At 31.8% G+C, this 16406-nt stretch overlaps 3 protein-coding genes across 16 annotated transcripts; 1 reads left to right on the forward strand and 2 right to left on the reverse strand.

Annotated features, from left to right (window-relative positions):
• The first annotated feature begins 24 nt into the window (after positions 1–24).
• Positions 25–4288, forward strand: LOC117604886 (uncharacterized). The gene is made up of 5 exons (XM_034325447.2): positions 25–181; positions 295–700; positions 796–930; positions 999–1990; positions 2063–4288. The coding sequence occupies exons 2-5, from the start codon at positions 364–366 to the stop codon at positions 3743–3745; spliced, it is 3147 nt and encodes a 1048-aa protein (XP_034181338.2). The 5' UTR covers positions 25–181; positions 295–363; the 3' UTR covers positions 3746–4288.
• Positions 4249–13404, reverse strand: LOC117604899 (antichymotrypsin-2). Of its 14 annotated transcripts, none has more exons than XM_034325481.2 (9): positions 11618–11738; positions 11292–11413; positions 11030–11212; positions 10746–10956; positions 10454–10668; positions 10188–10373; positions 9970–10105; positions 4781–4939; positions 4493–4552 (listed from the first exon to the last, which is right to left on the reverse strand). In XM_034325481.2, the coding sequence occupies exons 1-8, from the start codon at positions 11721–11723 to the stop codon at positions 4788–4790; spliced, it is 1311 nt and encodes a 436-aa protein (XP_034181372.2). In that variant the 5' UTR covers positions 11724–11738; the 3' UTR covers positions 4493–4552; positions 4781–4787. The 14 variants fall into 14 exon arrangements, 13 of the variants coding, with proteins under 13 accessions (XP_034181371.2, XP_034181372.2, XP_034181368.2 ...); XM_034325477.2 differs by lacking the exon at positions 4493–4552 and adding an exon at positions 5267–5434 and having other exon boundaries at positions 4802–4939; XR_004581524.2 differs by lacking the exons at positions 4493–4552; positions 4781–4939 and adding exons at positions 5770–5954; positions 6678–6897.
• Positions 13405–13567: 163 nt separating this feature from the next.
• LOC117604915 (uncharacterized) lies at positions 13568–16177 on the reverse strand. Its single transcript, XM_034325523.2, has 6 exons — positions 15970–16177; positions 15637–15902; positions 15269–15484; positions 14992–15178; positions 13983–14121; positions 13568–13718 (listed from the first exon to the last, which is right to left on the reverse strand). The coding sequence occupies exons 1-3, from the start codon at positions 16019–16021 to the stop codon at positions 15293–15295; spliced, it is 510 nt and encodes a 169-aa protein (XP_034181414.1). The 5' UTR covers positions 16022–16177; the 3' UTR covers positions 13568–13718; positions 13983–14121; positions 14992–15178; positions 15269–15292.
• Positions 16178–16406: the final 229 nt, after the last annotated feature.

Here is a 16406-nt window from a genome sequence, read left to right on the forward strand (position 1 = left end):
ATTATTATGCAATTGCGGAACAAAATGTTTGCACTATACAGTTTTGGAATTGCATTATAGTTGTTTCATGTGTATGTACATAAGTTGAGCACCATTCAACATCTTATGGAATGCATTTCTCCCCACTACTTGTTGCACAGTGCTTTAAAATTTGAATTGTTCGTTAGTACGGTTAATCCTGGTACGTAAATAGGTTGTATGCCATCGAAAATTGACGTCATTTATTATACAATGAACACAAATTTATATATAATTACAATCCGTTGAGTAATACAACTTTCTGCATTATTTCAGATCCGCCTTGTATCGTAATTCCTCTATTAACTTAGAATTGTTCGATGAAATGTGAAAACTTATCAAAAGATGAGCGATTCTGGAGATCATGTTAAATACAAATGGACCCCCGAAAGTACTGCATTGTTAGTATCAGTATGGTCAGATAGACAAGTGCAAAAACAACTTGAATATGCATCAAAACCGCAGCTCATTTGGGAAAGTATTGCACGGTATATGAAAAAAAAAGGATATAACGTTTCTGGTAAACAATGTCGATCCCGTATGAAACAAGTTCTGGTCTGTTACCGTGAAGCTAAGAGAGCTGGTACTCGAGCTGGGGTAGAACAATATTATGAATCGATAGATAGAGTTCTGAAGAATAAACGTATGGAAGGAAATAACATGAATGGTATAGACACTGTAGGTAAGCTGTTTTAAGGATAAGGACTACTATTTATTTTACCTTTGCATTTTAAAATTATTCAAGAAAAGTAATTGATCTTTTCTATCTTTTACTAGACGCAACAATGAACGTAAAGTCTCCATCTAAAGATGCAAAAACAAACAAGAATTTGCAAACAAGATATAAATATCAAGAGCCTATACAATCATTCCATCGTACTGAAGCACTATCACCCACTTGGACATTAACACGTAACAATTAATTCGTTAATTAGTACTATCATTGATAAGGAAATATATTTTAAATACATATTTTACAGGTGAAAATGAATATCCAGATTCTCCTGAATCGAACGAAACTGTAATAGCTCGACCATATAGGGTTTTCTCTCCTACAAGAGATGTAGCTATTAACACTGGTGAACAATTGACTCAGGCAATTGGTAAACCAATCCAGCGTAATTATTTGTCTGAAGAACCGGTACAAGCAACTTATAAACAAAACTTTTTATCTAATTACGGATACGGAGAAATACCCTACCAGAATACAGTACAAAATGTGCAGAATCAAATAATTCAAGAGAACATGCAGCAGAATCAAATAATTCAAGAAAATATGCAACAGAATCCCAATTTACAACGAACCTGTATGCATAATCAACCGAATATGTTGGTTAACAATCTAAATCATCCGCAAAATTTTAATCACGGCTTAATAAGCCAGTCTATGGATGTTCCCGTACAAATTAGACCAGCAATGGTACAAAATCCTAATTTAGAACATATAATTCTACAACAAAATCAATTACAACAAGTAAATAATCGTGCGATGCCTCAGGAGCCTAAAAAAGTCACGTTTGGACACAATTTAACAAGCACGTATCAACAACAGTATGGCAATTTATTAACTCACATGCCTGTTGTAGTGAATGCAAAACAAACCGGCTCGTTATCCCCTGATTATTCACCAGATGTATCTCAGAATTTAAACGATGCTTTCTGTCAGTCAAAAAGTACCGAGGAAACAGATAACTTAAACGAAACCTATAACAAATACGTACAAGTGCCAAATCCTTTAACGGTACAAACTCCTGATGTTTCTGTAATAACCAACAACGCGACATGTAACGACGACAGCTTATTAGAACTTTTAATAAATTCACCGACTCCATCAGAAATTGATAATAAATCTAAGGATACTGCTGTTAACACGGATGATATTCCGTACGTTCCATTAAGGAAAAAGAAAGTACAAAAGTTAGAGCAACTTGTGTTAAGTGCTATTAATTCTCAAAACGAAGTTGTTAATAAGGTAAGATACAAATTATTTCATTTCTTGTTAATTTAATTAAACAGATCTTTGATTGACGTGACGTTGTTTCAGATCCTTACTGCCCAAAATGATATGGTAACAAAATTCTTAGATATAGACAGAGATCGTCAGAACAGGCTTGAGAACCGTTTAGATGATCTATTAAAGGTAATTCATAATTCTGCACAAATGAAACAAGCTTCAGAGGTAGATATTGGACTACCTCCGGTGCCTCCAGCACCACCAGAGCCTATGATAACATCTTTGGTACCTCCTCCAAAACCAGGGGTTGCTCCTCCAAAGTTGGATTTGGTGCCCCCAAAACCATGTCGGGTGCCTTGTACGATGCCTAATTCTAATATTGAATTAATCAATCAAAACCCCATAGCCACTAGGCCTGGTGTAGTTTCGCCCATAACCAGTCCAGTAAAGAAGCCTGGCACTATATGGTCAAAATTAGGACCGGTATCACAGTCCCCTTTCGTGAAAGCACAGCAACGCTTAGGCTTTCAGCCTGTCTCGAATATGGATACTCGTACTCAGTCCTCTGCAGAAAGACGCATAGCTAGAGAACTGGACAAGGGTATGGATACAGAGACTCTATTGTACGAGACGAAAAAATTCTTAGAAGCAGAGAAGGAATTAGAAGAGAAGATAGAAAATGCTCGTCGCGAAGCAGCAATGAGTCAAACGTTAAGTGCCCGTAGGAAATTATTTACACAAAGAGAGCCGACTACAGCGATGATACTGACCGCAGCTTTCTTGGAGAACGAATGTCGCGTTTCAGAGCAAGAATTTGCGAATTCTTATGATAGAAATGATGGAAATATGAAAAATACCGATGATGATTTATTAGCAGGACAAGGGGAAAGCTATGAACGTTTGCGGCAATTAAGTATTCGACCTAATTATGTAACTAGCGAACCTTGTAATACATCTACACCGGCTAAACCTGGGACTGTTTCTAATAATAATAATGGAACATCTGCACCACCGAAACAGACGATCCAGCAGTTGGCTCAGCTTGTAATGAATACAGGAAGGTGGAAAGATACTGTTGTGGTAAGTGAACAACGAAACGGTAGATATGAAAATCAGATAAATGCACAGGAACATCAGGATACGCGTCCTGTTGCTTGCAACAGGACATTCACTTTGCCAGAAAACAGAATTCCATCGAGAGAAAGTCAAATGAAAACTGATGAAAATCATATTCAAGATTGGATAAACAAGGCAAATGATCCCAGAGCGGCGTACAGTTCTTCGTCCAATGTAACAAATCAGAAGCCTAATTTTCCTGTAGGTTTTACAACCACGATGTTGGATACTGGAGGTTTAAAGAACAGGGATTCAAATACTGAAACGAATAAACCGATTGGGTTCAATAGTAACACTGTACCGTATCGTAAACAAAGTGTACGGTTCATGGATGATTTGGCTGAATTACAAAGGATGTACTTTGAAACGGTTTACAAACAGCAGCAAATGAATGATAGTTTACCTTACGTAGTGGGTAATGATCATATGCTTTCGCTTCAGAATCAGCAAATGATTGAGAAATACACCCACGAGGTAAAACAAAAAAGACAGTCTAAAGATACTGACTCTGACAATGATGAAGAGTTTTTGGATACTACTACCAGTATGCCTCCAGTTGTTTCCCATCGAGGTTCCCTCACCTCAACTGGTACGGTATCTACGGAAAACGCGCATTCCATTAAATTTCCAAAACCAGATAATTGTGTGATTAGTTAATCATCCAAGTATGATAAGAAAATTTTGATACTATATGTGCAATCAATTTTGTTTGATTATAATGAAATTGTTGGATAACTTTCTTTAACTGTATTTTCACATTATCCTGACTCGTATTTTAATACTATTAGATAGTTTCTATAGAAATTTTACTATTTTAACTACATTTGTTGATTGCAAAATATTAATTTTTGCCTTACCGAAAGGCAATGGATACGTTTGATTATAATTATTCGTTAAACTATGCAATGAATGTTACAAATATTAAGTATTTTCATAGAAACTTTTTACTTTATACGTGTATTATACTACTAAAACTTACGCTTTTAATAAAAATTATTTTTTGTTAATTATTGTTATAGCTTATAAATTTTTATAAGAATTTTAAGATAGAACTGAATTTGCTTACTTTTGAAAATAGAAAAAAATGCATTAAACCAATTTTGTTGGATTTCAAGGGTATGTCGGTTTCCAGGAGCGTCAGATTTTATGAAAAATGTTGATGATGCTGTAATGATAAATAAATTTTTATTTGTACTCTTATGCATGATGAATTATTGAAATTGATTTTTTATATAAATCTATACCTTCAATAATCCCAATTAAGATGCGTTTACATTTATATAATATTAAAAAGCAATATTTTATTTACTTAAACTTTCGGTTCATTAACATGTCCTGTGAATAGTGTTGTTGCAGTTGCAGCATTAGAATCACCCTGAGATAGTTTAACAATGTTGTAGAAGAATGGTCGATCTACTGTAAACTCCATTGGAAATACCATAGCAAATGGTACTATTTGCACAGCTGTAAAAAAAAATTGTTGCATTATATGGATTAGTTTATCTTTTAAACGACAGTTATGAACGTTCCTTTCAATTTTTGTTGTTATGACAATTAATTCACAAGTACAATGTGTAAGTAATAGACAAACACTAGGACAAGACATAAAGACAATGCAATATTTTGTACATCCATACACCCAATTATTGAAAGGATATGTTAATATACTATATTATTATCCAGTATAGTTACACGTAAATTATGGTTTAGTAACGTGTCCAGAAAATAGAGTTATAACAGCTTCAATTTCTTCAGAATTTATGCACAAAAGGTATAGCCATGGTCGATCGATGCGCATTATCACAGGTGGTGGCGCGAATAATATTTTGCTTGCTTCCACAAGTTCTAACTCTGAAAAAAAACATGGAATTTTATCCCGAAAATTAAATTACATTTCTTTCTTACATTAAGTTCTTAAGGCGATTGAATGTTCGGTGAATTATTTTAATACAGACCCAGAGAAACGAAACATCGGTATTAGAATGTAACTTAAAATAAACCATTTATTTTCTTCTCCGTTTTAACGAGAACCTATGTTAACATTAGTTTTCTCTTTCATTTTTGTTCATAGTACATGTTACTAAATCTTTCCACTACCTTTTTACAAATCACCTTACATAAGTCCATCATTCAACGGTAAACCGACATATTTAATATATTATTATCCAGTATAATTACGCGTAAATTATGGTTTAGTAACGTGTCCAGAAAATAAAGTTATAACATCTTGAATTTCTCCAGGGTTGGTTTTGGGAGTTCTGCACAAAAGGTATAACCATGGTCGATCGATGCGCATTATCAGAGGTGGAGGCTTGAAGGACAGGCTCGTTAGAACAAACATTACTGCTGAAAAAGAAATATAATTTTATCCCTTCAATTAAATAACATTTCTTTCTTACATTAATTTGTTAAGGCGATTTAATGTTCGATGAATTATTTTAATGAAGAAATAAACAATTTATTTTCTTCTCCGTTTTAACGAGAACCTATGTTAACATTAGTTTTCTCTTTCATTTTTATGTAAATTTTTCCACCACCTTTCTGCAAATCACCTTGCATAAGTCATTAAATATAAATTCGAAGAAAATATATATAATAAAATAAAACATGACATTTTAAACTAACATGTACACGATACACGTAAAAATTTACAATGTTAATAAAAACAGATGGCAATATCGTTACTTATAAAACTAATAATACAATTCTTAATGCTTAGGTTCGGCAGTATGGCCACTGAACAATGTTATGACGGAGGATACTTTGTTTCCATCGTCTTTTGTGATTTTTATGATATTGTAATAAAATGGACGGTTAACAGTAAAATCCACTGGAAATTCCAAAGACAGTTTCATCATAATGGCACCTGAAACAAAGTAACCGTGAATCGCATGGAATTTAACATCTCAGGTGTTGCATTTTTTAATGCGAGGTGAAAAAAGAAAAGAAAGAAAATAGCTTGAAGAGTAGTCTAAGAGGATCCCTATAACTTTATATATCTACTTCTCTCAATTTGAAGAATATTACTCTCTATTGCAAGTTGATAACATTATAGAAAAATGAATAATGGAGAAGAAACTTCCATAATATATTGATAAATGTTGCCTCTCTATAACTATAGATTTGCCAACTGAGATTAAAAAAGTGGAAAATTAGAGAAGTACAAATATGTTAAAAAAAAAAAATGGATCAGTTTATTTTATTAAATGTTGAAAGTTCTGGTCATTCGCACGATTTTCAAATGAACAATCGACACTAAATATTGTTTAGTTCGCAACCTGTCTGACAAGTTTTATTAAGAGAGAAAGAGATTATTAAATCATCGAACATTAATAACCGGTGATCATCGCCAATCAAACAACTATTACTATTATACGAACGAGCATTGAACATCAATCTTTGCAGATCCTAAGATAGAATCCTCTTAATGATTTTCGTTTCAAGGAAATATCATTGCATCATATGTACAACATGCATAACAAAAAAGAAAAACAATTCAATGTAATCACATGTTATTTAACACAATTACAAAAAAAAGACGTACATACACATAGTCGAGACTGTACGTATATTAATCATAAGACGATACCTAGGCACAGCTTCACAGGTGGATACATTAAAGAGGAGTAACATTAATTATTAAAAGGAGTTGTTTAAGCCAACGATAAGTTTAAATTGTCATGGCACAGTAACGCGTCCTGTAAACATTTGCAAATTGATGTCTCCTGTTTTAAGGACAGCATAAAAAAATGGACGATTTACCGAGATTTTCGGTACTATCTGAATAGAAGGTGGCACCACAACCGCTCCTGAAACAACGACAACACATAACACACGTATATTAGTTGGAACATTACTTAGATCAATCCACGAAGAATGCTTTTCTTCCAGCTAATTATCTGATGAAATAATTGAAATATATCGCACAGAAGATTAGTTAGAAATATACATCCCAATATCTTATGCACAACTATTTATTTTTATGCTCTACATGCCTGATGTATTCAATGCAACAATTTCTTAAGCAAAACACTTCATTATTATTATAAAATTTTATATATATATTTTTTTACTACTACTTAAAACCTTTGGTTAGTGGGGACTAGACTCAATTTTATTGTCTATCAAGGTACTTACCCAGATATGCCATCATCCTTCCGGAGGAATGATTGTACAGAAATTTATAGGGAAAATTATATTAGTTGACAATGAAATTTTATGCATATCTGGGTTAATGTGTTTATAAGGAAACGAACGCGCATAAAACAACTAAGGCAAACTGATAATTATTTAACACTGGGATCGTGAATATGTCCAGAAAATATAGAAATAACTTCTCTATCTTCGGTTTCTCGATTATCAATTAATTTGACGATATTATAGAAAAATGGACGGTCAATCATCATCGTTTCCCTGCCGTATGTCATACATCGTGCTTCGATATGTACTCCTGGAACAAATTGTAATAATGACCGGTACTAATGAAACTTGGATAATGCTTAGGAAAAATATTCTTTTGCATTCTACCATTAGTGCGTTATGATTAAAATGTTTACCTTACTACATGTATAAACACGAAAAAAAGATGATAAATACCTGTTGACGATGGGAATCAGGATTTTATATGAACTTTCATACCCTTAAAGTTGTTTCTTTTTTATTATTATATTATTGATTAAAATAATCACTTAAAAGCGTCAAATTACAATAAATTCATTCAGAAACGAGTTAATTGTTAGCCAAGCTGTGATATCACACCAACGAACAAAGGTACGTTATTTTGAAGAATTGCGAAGTAAAAGGGTTTGTCAATTTTAAACTCTGGTGGAATCGGGGCAAGACCTGGAGCAATCGAATCTAACATCATTCCTAAAAAGAATTACACATTATACACGAGCGATCGTGATTTTCTTTTTTCTAAATTGAACATTACTTAATGAAAGACAACGCTTTTCAGTTGTCTCAGCAAGTATTTTCAAGTTATTCTTACATAATTTTTCTGTGAAACATGTTTCACTCAGAGTGATTAAACTTCAAATCCATTAGATGTTAGGAAATTATTGTTACATAATAAATATGAGTTATAGCAGAAGAAAAATAAATTATAAAATAAAGTTTGATATTTGTACATGAAAAAATCCAATATTGTTTAAAAGAAAACCACAGAAAACATATTTGGCATTTATATAAAATTCATTCATGAATGATTTCAGTGAACACGTCGTTGTTAGCATTTGTTGAATGTTTACTGATATCATTCACGTTTGGGCTCTGTATAAACACGTAATACAGAGATATCTTTTTGTTGACATTATCAAGGATGAAAATAGATAACCCGCCAATAGCTCAATGTTACATCGTTGTACTTGTAACTTGTTACAAGTACCTCCTTCGATAAAGTTACTTGGTAACTTTGTACACCTTAGTGAAATGCATATGAGTAACGACAAAGTTTTGTTTTCCATATAAAAAATCATTTATTAAAATCAATTTTTAAAACTGGCAGACGAATGGCAAGATAGTGCACAATACGAGATATTATCATTGGCCCTAAATTGATTTGGTATCGCGGAATGTAAAGAGACGTAGAAATCGAAGTGTCCAAAAAGTTGTTCGTGTAAAATGATTAATAATTATATCGTTTAAAATAAAAATACGAACACTACGACACAGCTCTTGCTATAAATATAATAACATTGTGGTATTTAATAATCAACAGGAAGGGTCGATTGACGCAGAACTCAATGGGCTTCGGAGGTGACCAAAAGCTCGAAAGAGGCCTTACACTGAGACCTGCCACAAGCAATTAACAGTGAATTATTCACTTGAACCGTAAGCACAAATTGCATGGGAGTAACATTGGATAGGTCGTTACTATGTGCATTTTAATTAAAACTACTGAATTATGTTATCACACAACCAGGATAAGAAGAGGTAGTGTGCATAAGACATATGCTAGCGTGTAAGTGGCTAGGATATAGAACTATAGAAGATGCTGCACATGGATCCCTCTGTCCTTGTTAAAAAAGTGATAAATTAACAATTTAAAAAATCTCGTTTTTCTTCACCTCTCTTCCTCGGTTTTGTCAAGGACTGTAATAACTGATGTTTAATACGTGGTCGTTAACATATTTGATTAGATCACACCTAATCCTTTCCACTTAAATCCTTTACTGAATAATTAAATAACTTTGTTCTCAAACAAGTGTGTTAGAGAAGTGATTTAAACAATTTAATATACTTGCCTATGTATGTACAAAGACGATTATTTTTAACACATCAAACAACTTGAAACACTGTACAATAAAGCAATAAAAAAGCAACAGATACGATACGAATTTATCGACAATGTAAAAAAATGTATTGCAACTCATGCATTGACATGACAAATTTGTATGGAATGTAAGGGTATATGTGTAACAGATCTACAGAGATGTAAATTGTAAAAAGTTGTGGAATATTATTTAAAAGCACAGAAATATTGTAAATTAAGCAAGCCATTAAACTATGCAAAATATCATTTCAAACATATTATTTTGAAAATGAAGAAAAGTGTAAGAATAGTACAAAGAATAAAAAAGTTTAGCGTTGTAAAGATAAGAAACATAGCTATGGCAATTTCTTTTTAATGACCTATGATGTCATGGCTGATGATAATTGCCTGAGGCTCAGCCCACAGGTAACAGTAAATTGTCCACCACTTGAAAAGTGCTAGCTGTGCAGATTTAATCTAGATATACATAAATTTGAACTTCGAAACTTTTTTTTAAATTACACAACATTTTCATGTTTGAAATAATACTTTGCTTAAATAGTACTTATGTAATTTCTACATATGTAGAAATTACATAAGTACTCAAAAAGAGAAGAAGTTGACTTACCAGTAGCGGCAGCAGCTTCGCTTCCTTCTTCGTTCACTTCGATAAAAGCCTTTTGTACAACCTTACTAACAACCAGGTCGTCATCGGCGATACCAGAAAAGTTGGCTTTTGAAGAAAACATATCGGTTAGGCCCAGCTGCGAAAACCAAAAATCAAAAATGTAAAAAAAAGATATTTTAGAGTTTTGTACTTACATTACAAAAATTGAGTTAACTTACCTTATTTAACGGTGCGTTCAGCTCTATTTTACTTTCAATTTTAAACTTTGGTAGATACAATTCTACTTCGCGTTGATGTCCCTGATATAGGATATCCATAATATTTGTATTTTGTAATTTTTTTTCAACCTCTGCCAAACCATTGATTTCATTTGGAAGAATTATGATCATACTCAGTTCATTGTCCTGAATGATTGATTTGCTTATTATTATAGATACAACGAGAATACCAACAATAATAATATATTAATCTTTTATTAAATTACCTTGTATGGCAATAGGACGAATTTAGCATTCAAATTTGAAAGTTCACCATATAGATAGGAACCTGATCTGAACATTGTGGAGACATTTTTTACCGTATTTTCATTGACATGGAATGGTCTTTCTTCAGTATTCTGAGGATCAAATTTATCTTGCCACTGACCCTTAAAATATACTGCATTTACAAGTACCATTGCTGTCATTGAATTCAAATCACCTATTTAAAATAAAATATTATTAACAAACCAAGTTATTTTGATAGTTTTTGTCATTGATATTAACGACATTACTAACCAGGGTTAACAATTTCTTTAATACGGTCATTTGTATTTTGTTGAACCCATGTGTTAATAGTATTGGCAGCTTCTTCAGATTTAGCAAAGTTTACTAGTTGAGTAACAGAGTGAAAATACTTCTCTGTTAACTCAATGTAAGCTGGTTTAACAGAGAATTTCTCAGCAGCAAAAACTTTATTAGCAAGAAGAAGTTTAGCCACTTTAACATTCTGTAATGAAATATATGAATAATAACACGCAATAAAACTAAAATTTGAAATAGGAACAAATATTGATACCTACATTAAGATCATCAATAAGTGATTGATAACCAGATGTACCTAGAGTATCTGGTGATGGAATATGAAGTGCTTTTTTTAATTGTTTTTCTGTTTCACCACGAGCTCCAAATGCAGCCATAGCAAGAACAACAGCTGCACTAAGAGGAGACATTATAATATTACCATGATTTTCCTCTAGCACGCACTAAAAAAAAAAGGTTTATATTTCTATAAATAATCTATTTCTATTAAAATATCTTAAAGCTATTATTGCATTTTTTCACCTGAAATAAGGAGGATGAAAATTGATTTATTCCTTCCGAAACAGCGCGAAACGCTTGGGTGTTGTTTTCTGCTTTTGCCATTGTTAGTAGAACAAGGCACACGCTCAAAAAACTTTTCTTTACTGTAAACATTCATTATTAATAATTCAATGTAGTAAGGAATGATGTAACAATCAAATATAATTTTTAAGCATAACTGTGTTATCTATGTTATATAATATGTCTATAAAATTAGGTGACATAATTATAATATCTTGAATGAAAGGTAGAAATAAAAATATTGACATTTGATAAACATAAACAGATAAAACAAGAAACAAATATACCTTTTAACCCTGCAGTAAAGTGAAATGTATGTGTAGGTAAATTCTTATCTTTTGAAGTAATTTTTACATTGTAGATCACTTTACAATTACAGAAAATGACTTCCATAAATTGTTATCACAGTCAAATACATACATGTTACTTTACACATTAGTACATAATGTTTTATATAATTAAATTCAATCTGACCCAGTGCCTTATACTTAAATATATTTTCAATTTTGTATCCAATAATAAAGACATTGTTATGGATCAAAGTAATCCTAAATCACCCTAGATCGACCATCCGTCTTTCGAGGGTTAATGTTTTCGTTTGTAAGTAAATATAATATTACATATCAAAATTTCAATTATGGAAAAAAGAAACTGTAATCTTGAAACGATTAAACAAGGGAAAAAAGCATGTAACAGGCTCATCTATATATATATAAATATATGAGTATATATATACAGGTTCAACATTTCCTCTAAACTCTCCGGGGAAAACCCGTTGACGTTTTTACAGAGCCTTGTTGTTACTTATGTATGTGTATATGTATACAATTTAATTAACAAGCCGTGAAATCGGAGATATTTTGTCAGCAGATAAATTCACCAGTATATACTCAACCCATTTATAGAAACTTATTAGACAATTATATGATTTTAATAAATTTTCATATATAATTTTCCATTATAATTATAGCATTCACAAAAGATATTGTATGAATTTTATAATGAATAAACATACAGTTTTATTATAAAATATTTCAAATTATACAATAAAAAATGATACATGAGAAGATTACCCATTGATAAAGAATTATCTCTATTTCAAACTTCATATTTCATTTTCGTATTTGTATCATTAAATTAGAATCAAGCATCAGTAATCCTTTATCAACATATTATAAGTACAACTAATATTTGAATACTCGAATATGCAGACTGAATACATTGCAGTGTCTACTACGAAAATATATGTAGCTTGAAACGGATGGAATATACATAATTTGTCCTGTTATTTTTTTTGCGCCTTATGACGTGATCGAATGGAAATACCAAGACGTGCCGTTTATTTCCTACATACAATACCACATAACTTACAACGAAAAATTTCTCGTTTACACATCCTTGAACTATGATCACGTTTACTTTGACGCGATAAATATGCGCCACGCTTATTATTGCAGCTACCAATTTTTGTCAGAAGAAATAGTATAAGAATGTTTCATTGAAAAATCTATCATTTTAAATAACAGATCTTCATCAAATTTAAAATAAATTACAGGCTTATAGAAAAATTGTTATTTCCTAAAATATTATCGAAAAACAAATATTATCATTGAAGATAAAAGATAATCAAGAAATAATGTATAAAGAGATGAACGAACACCAATCCATTAAATCTTAATAAAAATATAAGTTATTCAAATTTCAATGTCAATAGAAATTATGGTTAGCAAACAGCAGAATACCGTTTTGAAGGATTTCTAATTTACATATTTAGGTCATTCGATCACTTCATCGAAATTCTATATTTAAGCTGTATTTATAAGTTACATTTTTCAAAATATTACGAACAAATTACGTATAAATTTTCTACGAGCAAAGATTGGTCCCAGGATCATCTGTCGTATTAATAATTTTTCACGCGAACATTTACTTACATATACTCATACTGCAATTACTTTATTGGACCACGTATTCTTCTTCGGCAGTCAAACGTCGACTGGAAGAACAGGCGACAGACTGAATATAAAACCTTGATAAAGAAGTTCAGGGAAATCCTAGCAGTTGAAAGAATGGGCCTACCAAGGATCGGTAGCGAGTGAATAACCAATCAGTAACCGCGTATTCGATCGCAACAAATAAATATCTAAATTTTGAATCTGATTGGTTCTTGATTAATAAAAAAAAAAATGTAAATATAAACAGACGGATGGTTCGAGCAGCGGTATTACCAGCAATAACTTTCCGTTTCTCTTTTCTTTGAAGAGCAATGTTTTTTCGATCGTTTTAATTACACAGAACATAAATAAAGATAATGTATTATATCTTGTGTAATATACTATTTTTTCATGTTTGTTTTATTTGTTATTTCTTAGAAATATATCGTCAATCCTGTAAGAAACAAATACGATATGCACATTTAGATACATGTGTTATTTTCTTACCAAATTTCAAGATATTATTACAGGGTACATATTCTTAGGTTTTTGTACATTTTTAATCGTAAACAATAGTAATAAGTATTATATCTCTGTCCTGTTAATCGGGACATATCATACGTATTTATACGTGGCTCGTACAGTATGTGTCACAACGGAATTTTAGTTGTGAACGAATTAAAAAGTCATATAATTCGTAATAAAAAAATATGCTTACTGAATTTTAAATGTTGGAAACAAATCCTGATACTCCCGCGCAGTTGATCAGTGTTATCTCTTGGATAAGATAATCTAGAACATCTACTTCTTGTAATACAGCTGAAGATTCGTTGTATGCCACTTACACACCTAACAAACTACAATGATATGATTACAATAGATATATGTTACTGGCAATTCGATAAATCGATACATTCGACAGATCGATCAATTTAAAAACGTGAAGTTGGGTACAAGTCGAAATATCCACGCACGAACGTTAAACAATTCTTTCAGGGGCCAGCGGCTTGTAAAATTTATTGAAATAAAGACAATATCGTTTTTTTAAACTTACTATTCAGAATCGAAATATGTATTGTTAATTTTTTTAAATCAATGATATTTTATAAAACAGTTCCGTTACTATATAATAGTTTCCTTAATTGAATAGATGCATTTTGTTCGTTATATCACTATATAATGTGGAAATAAAATGAAACATGTTGAAAATTACATTTGAGAATTTGTCATGTCGAATAACTCGAATGTAAACTTTTATTTACATAACCCCTTAAGAATGAAATTTTTATTCAACTCCAGCTTAGTATTTAGTCCATTGAATTGTAATTAAAATCTATATTATTTTTAACACTAGATTGCCGGACTCACATCCGTCAAAATATGTATAGCATATATGGATTTTTGGAACTAAGGAGTGGGGAGGGGAAGGGATGGGATTAATATTTGTACACATTTCATAATTCTATTAAAAACCAACATATGTTTTAAAAAAAATTATTTAAATTTTTCTATACATGTAGCAATAAAATCGTAAATGAATCTGGCAATCTAGTGTTAAGGAAGTCTATTACAGATTCAAGAATGGGTACCACAGACTCTGTACTTAAATTCTCAAATGGAACTTATGATACAAAAATGAGTTAACATTAATGCAAAATTGATACAATTTACAAATCATCGATATTAATAAACAACAAACAATATATCAAGAAATAGAAACACTTTACCTGATGAAGTGAAGCAGCTCAGCCTTCACACTTGAAATCGTCTGTCTATTGGGCGCGGCTGGTTACAAAACTGCGCTCTACGCACCCACGTAAACGAAGATACAGTATCGATAAGATTGGTTCTAAGATTCCTAGGGCATATCTAGTTTTATTTTTACACCAGAAAGAACCAAGGCTGCTCTCAAATCTTAAAGTGCAATTTCATAAAAGATACGTATTATTAGTTACTGATAAACTTTAGGTCATAGTTTTGTAATTTTTTATACGTTATACTTACCATATTCTTCATTCGAACCAATTTTTATGCCTTTTCAAAATATCCACGATCAATAGTTATACCACGCAAAGTTTTATTTTTATCGCAACATTTCTCGTGGTTCGGATTTTTCTGACAAAGTTCGCAACCACATATTGGTTCACGTGGCTCTTGAGGACCAGGTGGACAAGGTAGAGGCTTCGGTTTTGTTTCGCAACAGCACGGCGCACAAGGATCCTGTTTATTATGCATACTTTACTAATTTTGCAATCAAAAATTACTTAAGATTAACATTGTTATGAATGAAAGGGATCCTATATCCGAGCGTTGCGTCAGTCAAAGAGCATCCATCTTTTGAGGGATGGAATATTTAATAAATAAATCAGTACCTGCATTTTGATAAAACAACGAGGCTTAACAGGCGGATAAATTTGACCAGGAGATGTATATGGAGATGTTTTTGGATCTGTTTCTGAATCTGTTTTCGAATCTGTTTCTGAATCTGTTTTCGGAGCTATTCTTGGAGTTGCCGATGGATCGTCTGTACCGTCTCCTCCACTCTTTTCGCTTTCGCTACTTTCTTCGTCGAGCTTTTTCCTTTTTTGGGGACACGCTGATTTTATTTGTAAAGCAGTCCAAGTCAATCCAGAATTTACTAAGCAAATAAATTATATTATTTACGAAATAGATGAATACATCTTACAAAAATAGAAATTTTATACCACAATCGAAAATTTTATTGAACACTGATTTATATAAATCTGTGTCACCCATAATTTGATTAATTTTTGTAGAACAATCACTTTGAAATATTACAGAGTATTATCCCTTTTGATTATTTCATTCATCAATGCATTGATAATTTTAAATGTTCTTAACCAAAATTGTAAACGTATTCAAAACTGATAACCACTTTTATATTTTAATTGATGTTCATATTCTACTTACGAATTTCGCATTAATAACTTGCAAGATCAAATTAACCTCGTTCAAATTAAAATGGTTGACAAACGTATTTTTTAAATTTCAATCGTAGCGCCATCTGTACGAAAACGGTTGAAACTACTCGATAACTTACCGATCAATTTTTCGAAACTTACCAATGGTAGTCGGTAAATTGTCGAGTAGTTTCAGCCATTTTCGTATAGGTGGCGGTAAG

The sequence above is a fragment of the Osmia lignaria genome, chromosome 5, assembly GCF_051020975.1.
Source record: "Osmia lignaria lignaria isolate PbOS001 chromosome 5, iyOsmLign1, whole genome shotgun sequence".
NCBI lineage: Eukaryota > Metazoa > Arthropoda > Insecta > Hymenoptera > Megachilidae > Osmia > Osmia lignaria.

Coding starts and splice junctions, on each gene's coding strand:
- LOC117604915 (XM_034325523.2), bottom strand. CDS start 16,021: ATGGGTGACACAGATTTATATAAATCAGTGTTCAATAAAATTTTCGAT. Junction 15,903..15,969: donor CAATAAAATTTTCGATTGTG/GTATAAAATTTC, acceptor TTATTTGCTTAG/TAAATTCTGGATTGACTTGG. Junction 15,485..15,636: donor GTTGTTTTATCAAAATGCAG/GTACTGATTTAT, acceptor CATAATAAACAG/GATCCTTGTGCGCCGTGCTG.
- LOC117604899 (XM_034325473.2), bottom strand. CDS start 11,723: ATGGAAGTCATTTTCTGTAATTGTAAAGTGATCTACAATGTAAAAATT. Junction 11,414..11,617: donor CTTTACTGCAGGGTTAAAAG/GTATATTTGTTT, acceptor GAATGTTTACAG/TAAAGAAAAGTTTTTTGAGC. Junction 11,213..11,291: donor TTTCATCCTCCTTATTTCAG/GTGAAAAAATGC, acceptor TTTTTTTTTTAG/TGCGTGCTAGAGGAAAATCA.
- LOC117604886 (XM_034325447.2), top strand. CDS start 364: ATGAGCGATTCTGGAGATCATGTTAAATACAAATGGACCCCCGAAAGT. Junction 931..998: donor ACCCACTTGGACATTAACAC/GTAACAATTAAT, acceptor CATATTTTACAG/GTGAAAATGAATATCCAGAT. Junction 1,991..2,062: donor AAAACGAAGTTGTTAATAAG/GTAAGATACAAA, acceptor ACGTTGTTTCAG/ATCCTTACTGCCCAAAATGA.